The 17,196-nt window shown below is 38.4% G+C and overlaps 1 protein-coding gene across 4 annotated transcripts in view; it reads left to right on the top strand.

The window, feature by feature from the left end:
• Positions 1–17,196, top strand: part of ATP11C (ATPase phospholipid transporting 11C) — a 172,102-nt gene that overhangs the window by 128,535 nt on the left and 26,371 nt on the right. For all 4 annotated transcript variants that reach the window (XM_040265388.1, XM_040265387.1, XM_040265386.1 and 1 more), the window contains 4 exons: positions 1,265–1,367; positions 2,993–3,138; positions 7,169–7,228; positions 16,023–16,150. In XM_040265388.1, coding sequence (XP_040121322.1) covers positions 1,265–1,367; positions 2,993–3,138; positions 7,169–7,228; positions 16,023–16,150 — 437 coding nt within the window. The remainder of the gene's footprint in view (positions 1–1,264; positions 1,368–2,992; positions 3,139–7,168; positions 7,229–16,022; positions 16,151–17,196) is intronic.

Below are 17,196 nucleotides of genomic sequence, written 5' to 3'. Positions count from 1 at the left end.
AAGCTGTCATCCTTGATAATTTTATCGCCTTCCCTAGACCTTTCCTGACTGCATTTTTCTTCTTTTAGGTCATTACTGCATACAGTATAATAGGTGCAATTAGTTAAACCAGTAATGTAGCCCATTAAAAACAAGTTTACTTTTGTCTTTGACTCACTGATTATTTCTGACACTCAGAAAGGTTTTAAAAAGAACCAAGTTGAGGTGAAGGATTGGGGAAAACCTGGCATTTCCTAGTAACATCATTTTTGTGTCAAATGGATTGGGCATCAGGTTTTTTTGGTATGCAATTTAACTAAAACCTGACTGAATTTTGTTTAAAGAAAAGACTGCAGGGTGGTTTTGCCTCATAAATTATTTTTAATCTATGTGGGAATGGATTTTATTTATGTTACCTGGTGAAAGCCTTTGAGAGTACAAAATTTTTGCAAGACATTATTTAACTACTTATTTACATAAGCTGTTTAAAAGCTGCTAGATTCCAAGGGGTTTTGAGGGTTTACACATAAAGCAGTCATTGGTAGGAAGACAGCCACTTACCCAATATTCTTCCCACAGTAACTCTGCCAGGAGAAGGTTTCTTTTATTCAGTACCTACCATGAACACAGCGTTGAGCTGCACTGTGCCATCATCGTATCTTTAAAAGACACTCAGGGAATGATGATGCTTTATACACATCTCAGGCATCTTTCTGCAAAGGTCATCCATCACCTTTTAAAATGCAGCAACCTGTATGAGAGATCAAATCATATTGAGCACTCAAAGATTTGGTGAAGTTTAGTCAGCAGGTAGATGGAAATGAGGGTTGGGGTGCACCCAGGGGTGGTTGGAGTGTCAGCAGGGAGGAGAGAGGCAGAGGTGACCAAAACCATTATCCTCTCACTGCCCACTTTTGTCCTGGTTGCCCCATGCATATTACCCTAAATCAGCTCTCTGGTCTCCACTTTCTCTCCTTCACTGCCTGATCTGAAAGGATATGTGAAGCAGTGACAAGAGGGGATGCGTTCTTCTCTCTAATGTGGGTAGAAGGCATGGATTAGACAGTTCATCCATTAGCAAAACCAGAAACAAGTGGGCACTAGTGTTACGTTTTGAAAAGCTGTGTTGTTCTCCCCTGAGAATTCGACACTATTATATGCACAGACCACCTTTCTGTTTGCAAGGCCTCCATTTAAAAGTGTGAATGAGGCAAATACCCCCGTGGAGTACAAGCTCACATTCTGCTTTGACCTTTTCTATACCTCTCTTGTATTTAACGTTTAGATTGTAAGAATGGTGAAGAATTTAAAAGGCAGCCCAATCACACTGTCGATAGGTGATGGTGCCAATGATGTTAGCATGATCTTGGAATCCCATGTGGGCATAGGTAAGAAACATTTAATGAGATGGCAGCTGTAAGGTATCAGTATTGCTTTTAGGTAGAGTGGTCTTATTATTCTAGAGATTGTTTTGGTTGCTCATCTTGAATTTGAATTCGGGAATGATCATTGTTAATCAAATGAAGGTTCTCATCTGATCATGGAATATGCCCATGCATAAGTCCTACCCCTGGTGGGAATGTAGCAATACCAGGCTGGAGGATATTATTTTATTAGCCAAATAAACCAAATTTCTGAAACCTCTTGGCCGTGTGATTGATCATTTAGCTCTCATTTTTGCCAGTGTGCAGGAAATTTTATTGATTTTTCACCACTGGCCAGATCGCCTGCTTATGTTGCTACACTGTATCTTTTGAGGTCCTTAACTGCTTGGAACTCAAAAATGATAACTGGCTGGCTAATTTTCCTCATGCTGATATCTATGCATGGTCGTTTGGGTTGCAGTGGTGAATTTACATGTTGGCATGCAACAACAGCTTATCTACGACTTCACCATTTTGTCCCCTGTTAGGTTTCTGGGAGGCAGCAATCCTAACACCCCAGCATTTTTTTGGAGGGGGAGAAATAATAGCATTATTAGTATTTTGGAGATTATTGTAAAGCAGTTTGGATTCCCAAATTCTTTCCATTTGGAAGTAACCCTATTTACTGTGGAACTCTAGTTCGACTCATGGGCTACTGACCAGAAATGGCCTGGAGCCACTTGAGCTCATGGGCTCAAGCTTGAGCATGGGCTGCTACTCAGCCTTGCAAGGACATTTGATCTTGTCTAAAATGTCCATAGTGCATTTTGTCCACGCCAAAAGGTCCTTGAAATTCTGTTGTTTAGTCCCTAAGTCGTATCTGACTCTTTTGTGACCCTATAGACCGTAGCCTGCCAGGCTGCTTTGTCCATGGGATTCTCTAGGCAAGAATACTGGAGTGAGTTGCCATGCCCTCCTCCAGGGGAACTCCGCTTCCCTCCAGGGATTGAACCCGCATCTCCTGTATTGGCAGGTGGATTCTTTACCACAGAGCCGCCTGAGAAGCCCCCTTGAAATTTGGTGCTGTCCAAAACTATTTGGTGTGGATCAAGTATGCTCATGGGCATTTTGGACAAGAGCAAATTTTAAGGATCTTTGGTGTGAATCAGCTGCTTTATGGACATTTTGGACAGGACTAAGTGTTAGCTAACCACTGCTCAGAGTATCATTTGGTATGAGGACTTAACCATCTCATTACAACCCTTCAGTTTTGAGCTCTTAAACCATAAACCCCAGGTCTCTGAGTTGCTTTAGTTGCACCTAGTCTGGTGCCATGTATAATTAATCACTAACCAAGTACCTTCAAGATATTTTTCAGATTAAATTTTTCCTCAGTATAATTTTTGCCTTATCATGATTAAAATAATGATTTCATTAATTATTTTATATTTTGTTATAAATAGGTAATTGCCAATTAAACAATTTTGCTTTTTATTGATAAATCTCACCGATAAAAGCACTTTTTGCTTAAGAAAACAAAGCTAAACTATTCAATTGAACTGTACTTGTAAGCAAGAAAAACATGGAAGTAACAGATGAGGTGATTACTTACTCTATAAAAATACCCTATAGAGATTGTCTTATTTTAGGTATTAAAGGCAAAGAAGGTCGCCAAGCATCCAGGAATAGCGATTATGCGGTCCCAAAGTTTAAACATTTAAAGAAACTGCTGTTGGCTCATGGACATCTATATTATGTGAGAATCGCACACCTTGTCCAGTATTTCTTCTATAAGGTATGTGATAAAATATTTGTAATTTATGAGCGTTTAACACAGCATTGACTTAGCTTGGTTGTAGGTTTTTTTGTTGTTGTTCTTTTTTCATATTTCTTTTAGTGTCTTAGCCCTGAAATTTGTGGTCAGTAAAACAGAGGTGTTCTATTTAATGAATCAGAAACCAGAAATTCCTTTTAATGAAAGAGATTTGAGGTGAAAAATTTTAAGTAAACTTTCTTAAAGTATAAATACAGTACAGTGTACCCATTAAATGTTAATAGCTTGATTTTGACAAATGTTTGCGTCCATGTAACTACCACCAGAATCAAATATTGACCATCTCTATCACCCCAGAAAGTTCTCTTGTGCTTTTCCAATCTTCTCCACCCTTGCACCAATGACTTATCCTATTGACATTACTATATGATATATAGTAATATAAATGATATATAATATATAAATTTAGATATAATTTATGCAACATATACGTTAGGTTTACCTGTTTTAACTGTGCACCAGAACTTGATCTCTTATCCTATATTCTGTTCTGTTTATTTTTTTGAAGTTTTTTCAGTTTTCATTTTGAGATAATTTCATACTTTTTAAAAGTTGCAAAATTAGTGATATCTCGTATACTCTCTGCTCAGCTTTGCCAACTGTTAACACCTTAGATAACACACAGCATAGTTACCAAGATCAATAAATTGATATTAATTAGCACATTATTAACTAGTCCATATACTGTATTGGAATTTTGCTAATGGTCCCACAGATATTTGTTTTGTGGTCCATTTCAGGTTCATGCCTGCATTTAAGGATCCTGATCTCCTTAGTCTTCTTTAACCTGGGATAGTTCCTGTCTTTTTTGTCTTTATGATCTTAACATGTTTGAAGAATGCTGACCATTTAGTTAGTTGAATGTCCCTCAATTTGGGTTTGTCTAATATTTGCCTGTTATTAGATTCAAGTTTGGGCACAATTATCACAGAAGCATTATTGCAACCTGCTGAGGGCATCATATCAGGAGGATGTGTTATCAGGATGTCCCATTCATGATAATGTCAACTTTGATACATTGATTCAGATGGTGTTTTGAGGGTCTCAGGACACCTCAGTTTCACTTGTGTAATTTTGTTTGAAAAGATCACTCTCCCACTAAACCAGATACTTTATTCTGTGTTGAAATTCATTACCATCATTCATTGTTACTCAGATTGTCACAGACTTGGTGCCCACATCCTTTCATCATGTCCCCATCATTAACTTTTTATTTTATTGTGATGACATGTAACAAGAGCTCTATCTCCTTAACAGATTATTAAGTGGAAGAATACAGTCCTGTTAAGTATAGCAGATCTCTAGAACTTACTAAAACTTTATACCCATTGAGTATACCCATCCCTGAACATCACCTTTTTTTAAGTCTTGTTTGTTTTCTGGTACCACATGATGTTCTAGGCGCCTCTTGTATTTTTTCCTTCTCCAGCCCTGGATTCAGACTTTTTCTCCAAGGATCTCTGGTCCCCCTTTTTTTTTTTTTAAACAAATGGTATTTAGAAATCTAGATCTGGTGCTCATTGTGCTCATTGTCATTGATATCCATATAAACTCAATATTTGAACTCAGTTTGTATGGATACCTTTGATTAAAGCCAACACCACAAGGTTTATTCTATCTAACCTTTCCCTTTTCCATATTAGTATCTCCTTTCTTCAGCAGTGAGAAGCCTGGTTCTCATTTGCATTATTTATTTATTTGCTAAATCCTCAAGTTTATACTTAAAGTAGTTCCAGAATTGCTAACTCATATATTCCTGTGAGAAACAAGCCTGACTAACTTGAGAAATATGTGTGTGCGCACTTCTGTCTTTATTTCTTTAGCCTTAGAGTATGTAGTCAAAATACTGTTTCCAAAGTTGCTTTTTTTTTTTTTTCCTTTTCTGCCATTTCAGTGTGGTTATGTTATTTATATAGAGTCTATGGGGCCTTGGACTCAGTAACTTAACAGCCTCATGCAGGGATGGATGGTTATTCTCTCTTACCTCCCCCTTGATGGGGGGTAGCTCATGAAGCTTTGGCCATACATATCTGCCTAGCATTCTGACCCTGGTCCAGAAGCTTGTTTGCCTCTTTAAGAGTTTGGCCTGCAATTCAAGCAACTGCCACCAGATGGAAGGAGCACTCTGTTAAGAAAAACAAAACAAGTATTAAGATGGCTAATGTTTACCAGTGATCAGTACGTTACATATCCCTGTTCTCAATTTAGCTGATTATTTATGCAGAAACCCTCTGTCTTCATTAGAATCTCTGTGCCCATTGTCACCTTAGTTACTGACTTAGCATAATTCCTTTCTTATGCTGCCTTTTGTCCCAAGATGATCTCTAATATGTTTGCCCACTCTGGCTGAGCTAAGATGCCTTCCTTCCTCTTATCTTGCCTTTGCATCTTCCAGTTGTTATTACCCTGCAGTGACAGGTCTTCCTGCTTTCTGTTTCTCCACTCGGTTACATAATTCAGCCAGGTTAATGTTTAGAAAATGCCACTTTTCAACTTGCCCTCCAGAAACTTCACAATCCTTTGTCTAAGAATTAGTCTGGCTTTTAAGGCACCCCACCCTTTTCTACGTGATATGTTTAAAATACATATGGTCTTGCCTTGGTTCCTGCTATCACCATATCATATTCACCTTTAACACCTAGTTCAAAGTCTGACTTCTTTTTTCATTCAATCAACAAATATGCTTGAATGTGTTACCATGTGCCTAGCATTATTTCAGGACCTTGAGAAGTCATAATGGAATAAGACAGGCAACGTCCTTGTTTTCATGGAACCGTTACTCTTATGGGAGAGTCAAACCTCCCCTTCCTACAAAGCACCCCCATAATCCACACCTAGCACTGTCTCTTTCTCAGAGCACTTCTTTTATATACATAAAGTACTATAGAAAGGCGACCAAAAGTATTTTGCATTCTGCCAGAATTGATCCATACAAATGAGTGTTGCCCTTCCAGATGATGACCTTGGGAGCTCTGACACTCTGGTGCTGTAGAACTTATTCAAAACATGTGTAGCATTTTTCTTTAGAAATGTCCTCCACAGCCTGCAGTGTATTTACCTAAAAATCCTCAGCTGCGGTAGAGGATCCACTGGATTATTAAAAACAGCCTCAAGTCTCCCAGAATGGGAAATTAGCTAAGTGAGAGCGTGTGACAGAAGGAAAGAGATGGTTTTTTGACGTGGCTCAAAAATGGACTATTGAAGGGGCTGCCCAAAGAGAAATCCAGAGACACGTGAGCAAGTGACAGCAGTGTTCAAATACAGTCAAAGCCTATATTGAAGGACAGCAGTCATTTGAAAACATTAGTGCTGGTAGTTTTGCCTGAAGACATTAATTTTAGTACTTATCCTCTCACCTGGTGGCTTTTACTGCCTTATGCATTCTCAGCTTGTATTTTTTTAATCAGTTTTTCATATTCTCCCAGTTAAGTGATAACTCGCTTAGAAATGAGAGGTTTTGTTTTTTTGTATCACACAGTGTGATCTTTACTTGTAGTAGATGATCAATAATAATAGTTGGTTGTTTAATGAGGCAGTAACAAAGGCAATAAACCATTAGTTGATACTTGTTTGTGTCAATATATACTATAATAATTTCCTGACTATTTATTGGCATTAACAGACTTTAAAATATACACTTAGAGCTTTATGTCAGTCTACTTTGTGATGATTTTACAAACCCAGTTGGCATTTAAGGTGCAGTACCATTAGGTGTTCATATTATATGAGCTCATTTCTTCTCTAGAACAGCAAGAGGATCTCATAAAGTAAGTGAGGTTATCTTCTGCCTGGGAAGAGCAGAAGTTGATATCAATATGAATGTAATCTATTGTTTTGAATTGTTTCCTTACAACTCAGGAGTAGAAGCTTATTGCATTGTGACATTAGAAGCATTTAGGACTGCCTATACTATTGAGTACAGTTTCCTGTTTTAGTTTCAAAAAGTTGATGGAGTGAAACATATTAAACCTTTTCTTCATTTTTTTTCCAGAACCTTTGTTTCATTTTGCCACAATTTTTGTACCAGTTCTTCTGTGGATTCTCACAGCAGGTTGGTTTCTCTAGGTATTTGTTGTAATGTAGTTTATACTTGCTGTTAATAAATTACCTTTTGTGTACTGGATTGTAGAGACTTAAAGAGGTATATCCAAAATAAAAGGATTTTTTTTTCCCTCTTGGTTCAACAGTTGATCTTCTTGGCCTGGTTTTTGACCAATAGCAAAATTTTATGTCTTTGCTTCAGTAATGGTCTTATTGTTATTTTCTTTTTGAAAGTTATTTGGTACATCCTATTAGAATTGAGATCCTTTAAAAAAAATTTTTTGTCAGTGTATATAATGTTTTCCAATAACTTTAAAATGTTGTACTATATTTATATTTCATCAAATAAAATTTTTTATCTTTACATTTTCTCAAGTTGATTTTCTAGAAAAAAAAAATTGATGTTTAAGCTAGCCAAGAAGCAGTAATTCCTGGATAAAGCCTTGGATTAAAGAATTCTATACTTATAGCCCTCTGTAGTTTTCTGAACATTTTTCACATACAGAATGTGCTATATGTTGACTTGATATATAAGTGGTTGGATGAGCAGGCACATTTGTAGGTTTCTTTTAACAGCTGAAATACATTTTGCATTGCTTCTAGTGGAAGTATAGCTAACCAAGGAAGCTATAATGCTTAATGACTCAGAAATTTTGTAGTTTACCTATGAGCAATTCAGTGATTTTTACCAAGCTGAGCTTCTGGTAACATCATCATAGGTATTAGAAACTGAGTTTCTGTATTTCAAGGCCTCCTCCATTCCTCATGATAGGAAGTGATTTTTTCCTTAATTTCTTGGCAGTATTTTTAGAGAATGTATTCTTTCCAATGGGAAGTGACTGCTATCTTTCTCTTAAACTTGCCTATTTGCTATATGGTATGCTGTCTCTTATATCAGTTCCATGTCATCAGCCCCATGATGCCTGCTAAGCTGATCACTTTATGAATTAGTTATCTACTGGCTGTAGGAAGTGCCATCGGCCTTCTTGTATTAGCAAGTAACAGCATTGGTAACAGTTTTTAAAATTCTGATAGTTATACTTTTCTTGAACATTCAGATTGCTATTGATCAAAATATTTGTAATTCCTCACTTCCATGGATGATGAATGCAAGTTTTAAAAAGGCACTTTGAAATTTTGAAGCAAACTGATACAGGGAAGCTGGCTTTTAAAACCATGTTGACCAAACAAAAATTGTATGAAGAAAGAAAGGAAACCCTGGGTTTTTGAAACCCTGGGCTATCAGGGGTCTGCTTAAGGTTCTCATAGGAGTTAATGTTTGCCTTCCTCAGTTGCTCAACTGGTATGTGAATTCATTTAACAAATACTTCTTGAGTGCCTACTGTGTGCCCTGTTAAGTACTGGGAATGTAACAGTGATCATAGCTCTTACCCCATGGAGCTTGCAGTACAGTGAGTGATAGGCAGAGAGACAGATAGCAATCAAACATATTATGCTGGGTACTGATAAATCCTCTGAAGGAAAAAAAAGAAAAACAAAAAACAATAAGTGAATACGGGGTTTATTGACTGAGGAAGAGAGCTGCTTTTTTAGACAACCTGATCTGGGAAGTTTTCTCTGATGAGGTGACATTTGGGCAGAGATTTGGAGGAAATGAGGGAAGAACCTAGGCAGACATCTTAGAAAAAGTGCACCAGATAAAAGGAAGGTCTCTTGGTGGCTCAGATGGTAAAGGATCCACCTGCAATGCAGGAGACTCGGGTTCAACCCCCGGGTTAGGAAGATCCCCTGGAGAAAGGAATGGCAACCCACTCCAGTATTCTTGTCTGGAAAATCCCATGGACAGAGGAGCCTGGTGGGCTATAGTCCATGGGGTCGCAAAGAGTCAGACATGACCAAGTGACTAACATATCTGAGGTAGTGATGTTCATAGCTTTCATTTTCACTGTGGCCTTGTGCTGCTGCTGAATGCATAGACCATTATTGCAGATACCTGGCTCAGATGGTAAAGCGTGTGCCTGCAGTGCGGGAAACCTGGGTTTGATCCCTGGGTCGGGAATATCTTCCTGGAGAAGGAAATGGCAACCCACTCCAGGACTCTTGCCTGGAAAATTCCATGGATGGAGGAGGAGTCTGGTAGGCTTACAGCCCATGGGGTCACAAAGAGTCAGACATGACAAAGCAACTTCACTGGTGGAATACACACAGGTTAGTCAGCCTTTTTCAGTTTAGGTCTACTTCAGGTGTTCTCTGCAACCCAGGAACTTAGTATGAGCTATGGAGCAGGTAGAAATTGCACCAGGATGCAGATTATTTAAACAAAAATCAACTCTTCGTTTAGTAAAGCTGGAATAGACTGGTCTTTTTTCTTCATGAAAAGATACCATTCATAACAGTTTCACAACAACAGTATTGTCAACTAAGCCTGTTGTTTATTTCGAGGACTTTTCTGTCTCCTCTGATTACGCATCTAAAAATTATAATTATCTCTCATATACACTCAAAGTACCATAGTAGAACAAAAGTAGATTGATGCTCCTTTTGTTTGAATAAAATTCAAGACTAAACTAGACAGCAGTCAATCTGTTTTTTTTTTTTTTTTTTTTTTTTCTTTCAATTTCTCATAAGCCAAGAAATGGAATGGATGGTTTTCAATGAGAATGTAGTGCAGTGTGCCAACAGACTGGTTGTCTCCCTTGATAACTAAAAGAAATCTTACACCTTTGAGGGGTACTTTTTAGTTCAGTAATATATTTGCTGAACTTAAATCTTTGTGTGTGGAAAGTATCTCTATCTTCCATGTTCAGTTCAGTTCAGTTGCTCAGTCATGTCCGACTCTTTGCAACCCCATGGACTGCAGCATGCAAGGCCTCCCTGTCCATCACCAACTCCCGGAGTTTACCCAAACTCATGTCCATTGAGTTCGTAATGCATTGAGTTGGTAATGCCATCCAACCATCACATGCTCTGTCATCCTCTTCTCTGCCTTCCCTCAATCTATCCCAGCATCAGGGTCTTTTCAAATGAGTTAGTTCATCGCAAAAGGTAGCCAAAGTATTGGAGTTTCAGCTTCAACATCAGTCCTTCCAATGAACACCCAGGACTGATCTTCTTTAGGAGGGACTGGTAGGATCTCCTTGCAGTCTAAGGGACTCTCAAGAGTCTTCTCCAACACCACAGTTCAAAAGCATCAATTCTTCAGTGCTCAGCTTTCTTTACAGTCCAGCTCGCATATCCATACATGACTACTGGAAAAACGATAGCCTTGACTAGACGGACCTTTGTGGGCAAAGTAATGTCTCTGCTTTTCAATATGCTCTAGGTTGGTCATAACTTTCCTTCCAAGAAGTAAGCGTCTTTTAATTTCATGGCTGCAGTCACCATCTGCAGTGATTTTGGAGCCCAAAAAAATAAAGTCTGACACTGTTTTCCACTGTTTCCCCATCTATTTCCCATGAAGTGATGGGACCAGATGCCATGATCTTCATTTTCCGAATGTTGAGCTTTAAGCCAACTTTTTCACTCTCCACTTTCACTTTCATCAAGAGGCTTTTTAGTTCCTCTTCACTTTCTGCCATAAGGGTGGTGTCATCTGCATATCTGAGGTTATTTATATTTCTCCCAGCAATCTTGATTCCAGCTTGTGCTTCTTCCATCCCAACATTTCTCATGATGTCCTCTGCATATAAGTTAAATAGGCAGGGTGGCAATATACAGCCTTGATGTACTCCTTTTCCTATTTGGAATCAGTCTGTTGTTCCACGTCCAGTTCTAACTGTTGCTTCCTGACCTGCATACAGATTTCTCAAGAGGCAAGTCAGGTTGTCTGCTATTCCCATCTCTTTCAGAATTTTCCACAGTTTGTTGTGATCCACATAGTCAATGGCTTTGGCATAGTCAATAAAGCAGAAATAGATGTTTTTCTGGAACTCTCTTGCTTTTTAGATGATCCAGCTCATGTTGGCAGTTTCATCTCTGGTTCCTCTGCCTTTTCTAAAACCAGCTTGAATGTCTGGAAGTTCACTGTTCACATATTGTTGAAGCCTGGCTTGGGGAATTTTGAGCATTATTTTGCTAGCGTGTCAGATGAGTGGCATTGTGTGGTAGTTTGAGCATTCTTTGGCATTGCCTTTCTTTGGGATTGGAATGAAAACTGACCTTTTCCAGACCCATGGCTACTGTTGAGTTTTCCAAATTTGCTGGCATATTGCGTGTAGTACTTTCACAGCATCAACTTTTAGAACTTGAAAAAGCTCAACTGGAATTCCATCACCTCCATTAGCTTTGTTTGTAGTGATGCTTCCTAAGCCCCACTTGACTTCACATTCCAGGATGTCTGGCTCTAGGTGAATGATCACATCATCGTGATTATCTGGGTCGTGAAGATCTTTTTTGTACAGTTCTTCTGTGTATTCTTGCCGCCTCTTCTTGATATCTTCTGCTTCTGTTAGGTCCATACCATTTCTGTCCTTTATTGAGGCCATCTTTGCATGGAATGTACCCTTGGCATCTCTAGTTTTCTTGAAGAGATCTCTAGTCTTTCTCATTCTATTGTTTTCCTCTATTTCTTTGCACTGATCACTGAGGAAGGCTTTCTTATCTCTCCTTGCTATTCTTTGGAACTCTCCATTCAAATGGATATATACTTCCTTTTCTCCTTTGCTTATGACTTCTCTTCTTTTCACAGCTATTTGTAAGGCCTCCTCAGACAGCCAGTTTGCTTTTTTGCATTTATTTTTCTTGAAAATGGTCTTCCTCCCTGTCTCCTGTGCAGTGTCACGAACCTCCATCCACAGTTCATCAGGTATTCTGTCTATCAGATCTAATCCCTGAAATCTATTTCTCACTTCCACTGTATAATCATAAGGGATTTGATTTAGGTCATACCTGAATGGTCTAGTGGTTTTCCCCACTTTCTTCAGTTTAAGTCTGAATTTGGCAATAAGGAGTTTATGATCTGAGCCACAGTCAGCTCCCGGTCTTGTTTTTGCTGTCTGTATAGAGCTTCTCCATCTTTGGCTGCAGAGAATACAATCAGTCTGATTTTGGTGTTGGCCATCTGGTGATGTCCATGTGTAGAGTCTTCTCTTGTGTTGTTGGAAGAGAGTGTTTGCTATGACCAGTGCCTTCTCTTGGCAAAACTCTATTAGCCTTTGCCCTGCTTCATTCTGTACTCCACGGCCAAATTTGCCTGTTACTCCAGGTGTTTCCTTACTCCCTACTTTTGCATTCCAGTCCCCTGTAATTAAAAGGACATCTTTTGGGGGTCTTAGTTCTAAAAGGTCTTGTAGGTCTTCATAGAGCCATTCAACTTCAGCTTCTTCAGCATTATTGGTCGGGGCATAGAGTTGGATTACCGTGATATTGAATAGTTTGCCTTGGAAATGAACAGAGATCATTCTGTCGTTTTTGAGATTGCATCCAAATATTGCATTTTGGACTCTTTTGTTGACTATAATGGCTACTCCATTTCTTCTAAGGGATTCCTGCCCGCAGTAATATGTATAATGGTCATCTGAGCTAAATTCACCCATTCCAGTCCATTTTAGTTTGCTGATTCCTAAAATGTCTACATTCACTCTTGCCACCTCCTGTTTGACCACTTCCAATCTGCCTTGATTCATGGACCTAACATTCTGGGTCCCTATGCAATATTGTTCTTTACAGCATCTGACCTTGCTTCCATCACCAGTCACATCCACAACTGGGTATTGTTTTTGCTTTGGCTCCGTCCCTTCATTCTTTCTGGAGTTACTTCTCCACTGATCTCCAGTAGCATATTGGGCACCTACCGACCTGGAGAGTTCCTCTTTTAGTGTCCTATCTTTTTGCCTTTTCATACTGTTCATAGGGTTCTCAAGGCTAGAATAGTGAAGTGGTTTGCCATTCCCTTCTCCAGTGGACCACGTTTTGTCTCCATCTTACATGTAGAACATGTTTTTAAGCTCATTGAAAAAGTTGCATACATTATCTCTTGCTTTGTATCTGCTACAGGCAAGAAGTGTGGTCCCCTCCTCTAGGCTCTCCCAGCTCCCTATACAGTCACCACGCTGCCTCCCCCTCTACACTTGATCTTAGCTGAAAGGCCAAGAAGCAACTGCCTCCCCCTCTAGAACTTGAACTCCTCGCAGACAGGGCATGAATATTCTCTGTTCTCAGTATTTCACACTTGGTAAACAGTCAGTAAATATTTTTTCCCCAGCAAATGTTTTTGAAGTCAATTAATGAATGAACTGATGCTCTATTCAAGTCATTATCAATCTTTTTGAATCAACATCCACTATGATAGTAATTGTATCTTTAGTGGACGTTGATTGAGAAATGTATAATTCTGTTAATTTGTGTCACATTTAAACTTAAATGCATATTATTAATCAGAAACATTTTGTATGTGTAAAATATACATGTGAATATCAGATATTGTCTATTCAGGTCATAGATAATAATTATATTACAACATGTAGCACTGTGTAGAAATTACTGAACTCAGTAAATATTTTCATCAAAACAAGGTTCATTATAAACACCTTAATATTTTTTCAATAAAGGAATATTTATAATGTCAGATCAGTCCTATACAAATACATTATAGCTTCCAATTTCTAGTCATTCATTCATCCAGTTTTTGTTGAATGCTTCCTGTAAGCCAAGTTCTGTTCTAGGAATTCAAGATTGTCAAAGCCAGGAGAACACTTGTAGTTCATCAAACTAGGTTTATTAGTCAATGCAACAGAAATAATGTACACCATGAGGAACAGTGGAGTGTCTTAGAAACAGAGTGTCAGAAAAGTCTTGTAAGATTTGGGCTTGAGTTGAGTGATTAGGGGAAGGGTTTAAGAAATAGTAGGGCCTTGCTGGCTGCTGTTAGCAAATAGGATTAATTTTATGACTGGCCATGTTAGTAAATCTTGTCCAGGAAGCTAACATGTCATTGGTCAAGAAGTAGTAGTCACCCAGATTAGCCAGAACATAGATGTTGGTCATTATTGTGATCTGGACAATGTTTATATTGTGTCTATGTTCAGAAGTGTTTATGGAGTGGTCATGTTTTTGTCTCCATCCATCACAGTCACAGTGGCCTTGTTTGATGTTGCTGTTTTGTAAAATTGTTTGTGTTCTACAGAGTACCAGTGCCTAGCTGTGAGTGCCAGGCCAACTCTTGGATGTCAGGGGCTGCTTTGCTTTTTCATAAGCTACAACTATCAATAAAATAAGTAAAAATCCCTCGCCACACAGAGCTTAAATTCTAGTGTGAAGAGAGATACAGTAAACATAATAAATTTATCATGTGGATTAAAAGGTGATTAGTACTATAAGAGGAGAAAAACAGGGTGGAGGAAATGTGTTCAAGAGAGAGGACGTGGCATGTTAAATCAAGATTGGTCTGAGAAGGTGACAGACAGGTAAAGAGAAGCCAAATCAAGGGGGACTTTACAGCCCCACCATTGTAGAAACTTCTTTACTTTTAGAGATAAAGGAATCCATTGGAGAGTTTGAACAAAACAATTATTTGATTTCACTTATTTTCTAGTAGAGCTGCTCAGGTGGTTTTGTTGAGAATAGGCTACAGGTCAAAAGGAAAAGAAGCAGGGAGATCAACTAAAGGCTTGCATGATTGTCAGAGTGGAGGGGCTAAGAAGTAATGTAGTTCTGAATATATTTAAAAGTGGAGCCAGTAAACACTTCTTCATAGATTGGATAGGGATTGTGAAAAAGAAGAGAGTCAAGGGTAAATACAAGATTTCAGTTCTGGTTGATCAAAAAGATTTAGTTGCCCTTTCCAGAGATGAGGAAGACTTCAAGAGAAGTAGATTTCAGGTGAGACAAGTCAGGAATTCAGTCCTGGACGTAAGTTTGAAAGATACTAGACACTTAGGAGGAAGTATTGAGTGGGCTGTTGGTCATACGAAACAGGTCTGGGCTACATACAGGAATTTTCAGTGAATGGGTTGTATTAAAACCACAGGACTGTATGAGATCAGCTAGAGAATGAGTATAAAGTTCCAGACTTGGAGTGCTGGAACATGCCAACACAGAGGGCTCAGGAAGAAGAGGAGCCTGAGAAGGAATGGCCAATGAAGTAGAAAGAGAATCACTCAAATCAAAAAAATGTCTTGAGCAAGTAAGCAGTACCAGGCACCAAAGGTATATACTTGGGTTGCAAACATTATGGGGCCACTTACTGAAGTAGGGAACATGGGAGGAATCGGATTTAAAGGGAATGAGTTTGCTTTTAGACATTGTGAATTGCAGGTTGTCCTATGAGACAACCAGCAGGAAGTTTGATCTGGAGCCTATGGAATTCAGGGCAAGAAAGAGTCATGATCATATGAATATATTTAGCTTTGATTTTTGTGAATATATTTATTTAATCCTTACTAAATGGCCACATTCGATATTATAAATACAGTCCAGAAAAGGTCATTGTGGTATTTAAAAGCACATAAAATATTAACCCAAAAAACTGTGACACAGGCTGGCCACTGCTTATATTTAGTTTTCCTAAGGAGTTCCTCTCTTATACTTAGTTGGTCTTCATTCACTGAAAATTTTTTGAAAAGTTCTTGGTTAGTATCTGTTAGAAATAGTTTATAGCATGTAAATGTTCTGAATAAGAGCCTATTTTTAAAGGAAGAGTATATTAATATGATGTATTACAATATGTTAGTTTCTTTTCTGTACTCATCAGAGTGACCTGATTTACAAAAGCTTTTTGTGCTGTCACACAAAGTATGAAAGGAAACTGTCTTGTTTTAGCTTGTGATTTTTCTAGACAGTTTAATATCTTCTGGCAGATGATTGTTCCAGTACATTTATTTCTCTTTTGTGGTTTGTCATTACAGCCACTGTATGATGCTGCTTACCTTACAATGTACAATATCTGCTTCACATCCTTGCCCATCCTGGCCTACAGTCTACTGGAACAGCATATCAATATTGACACATTGACCTCAGATCCCCGATTGTACATGTAAGTTGAACATATGTAAGGTAAAATCCCCTCAGACATTCAAAGTTGTGGGTTTCATTTTATCTGCAGGTCAGAAGGACAAAGAACTTCCCTCTTGGTTTGATTACATGGTTCTGTTCTGAATTTTTAGCTAGTTAAACTAAACCATCCAGTTGAAAAATGACTTGTTCTAGGTATATGTCTTATACTTGGATGGGTGAAATTATTTAGTTCAGAATCAGTAGTTCCTAAAACTTTGCCTACATTGTCATAGAATTCTAGAGTCTTAGATGAAAACAGACTAGTTTTAACTACCTACCACCTCACCTGCCACCTGATGTGAAGAGCTGACTCATTGGAAAAGACCCTGATGCTGGGAAAGATTGAGGGCAGGAGGAGAAGGGGAGGACAGAGGAGATGGTTGGATGGCATCACCAACTCAATGGACGTAAGTTTGGGCAAACTCCAGGAGATAGTGAAGGACAGGGAAGCATGCTGCAGTCTATGCAGTCACAAAGAGTTAGACACGGCTTAGCAACTGAACAACCCCTTCACCAAAAAAAGGGCCACCCAAAGATATAATAGATTGAACTGACAATGTTATGTTAGGCTTTCTTTTGTAAACTGTCCCTGAAACAAAGCTTCCCTGCCTTGTTAGCTCCCATTCTAAAATGGCATTGTTGAAGAAAACAATTAACTCATCAAGCCTTTATATTCATGTTGTGTTAGTTGGAAATAGTTGTTTTTCTATTGGATGGGTACTTGGCACTAGCCCCAGTTCCTTAACCTTTGATTAAATTGGACTTTTGTAAGTGAAGCCTACAGCTAAGGATAAAGATGTTAATTTACTGCAGATTGTAAGCATTATTGAATAGTGGGTAGCAACTGCAATAGAGCTGAGTAAGATTAATTTGTGCAAAGTGAAGGTGTATGACTCATAAAACTCACAATTAGGAATTGTTAGACTTAACCAGAGTTATAAAATTTGTTCTCATTTTAAAGATATTTATTATGAAAAATTTAAAACATGCATAGAAGTAGCAACAATATTATTTATAGAGTGAACT

This window comes from Oryx dammah, unplaced genomic scaffold (genome assembly GCF_014754425.2).
Source record: "Oryx dammah isolate SB20612 unplaced genomic scaffold, SCBI_Odam_1.1 HiC_scaffold_23, whole genome shotgun sequence".
In the NCBI taxonomy this organism is placed as follows: Eukaryota; Metazoa; Chordata; class Mammalia; order Artiodactyla; family Bovidae; genus Oryx; species Oryx dammah.
The sequence above is the reverse complement of the archived record's forward strand: the minus strand, read 5'-3'. Positions and strand labels throughout refer to the sequence as shown.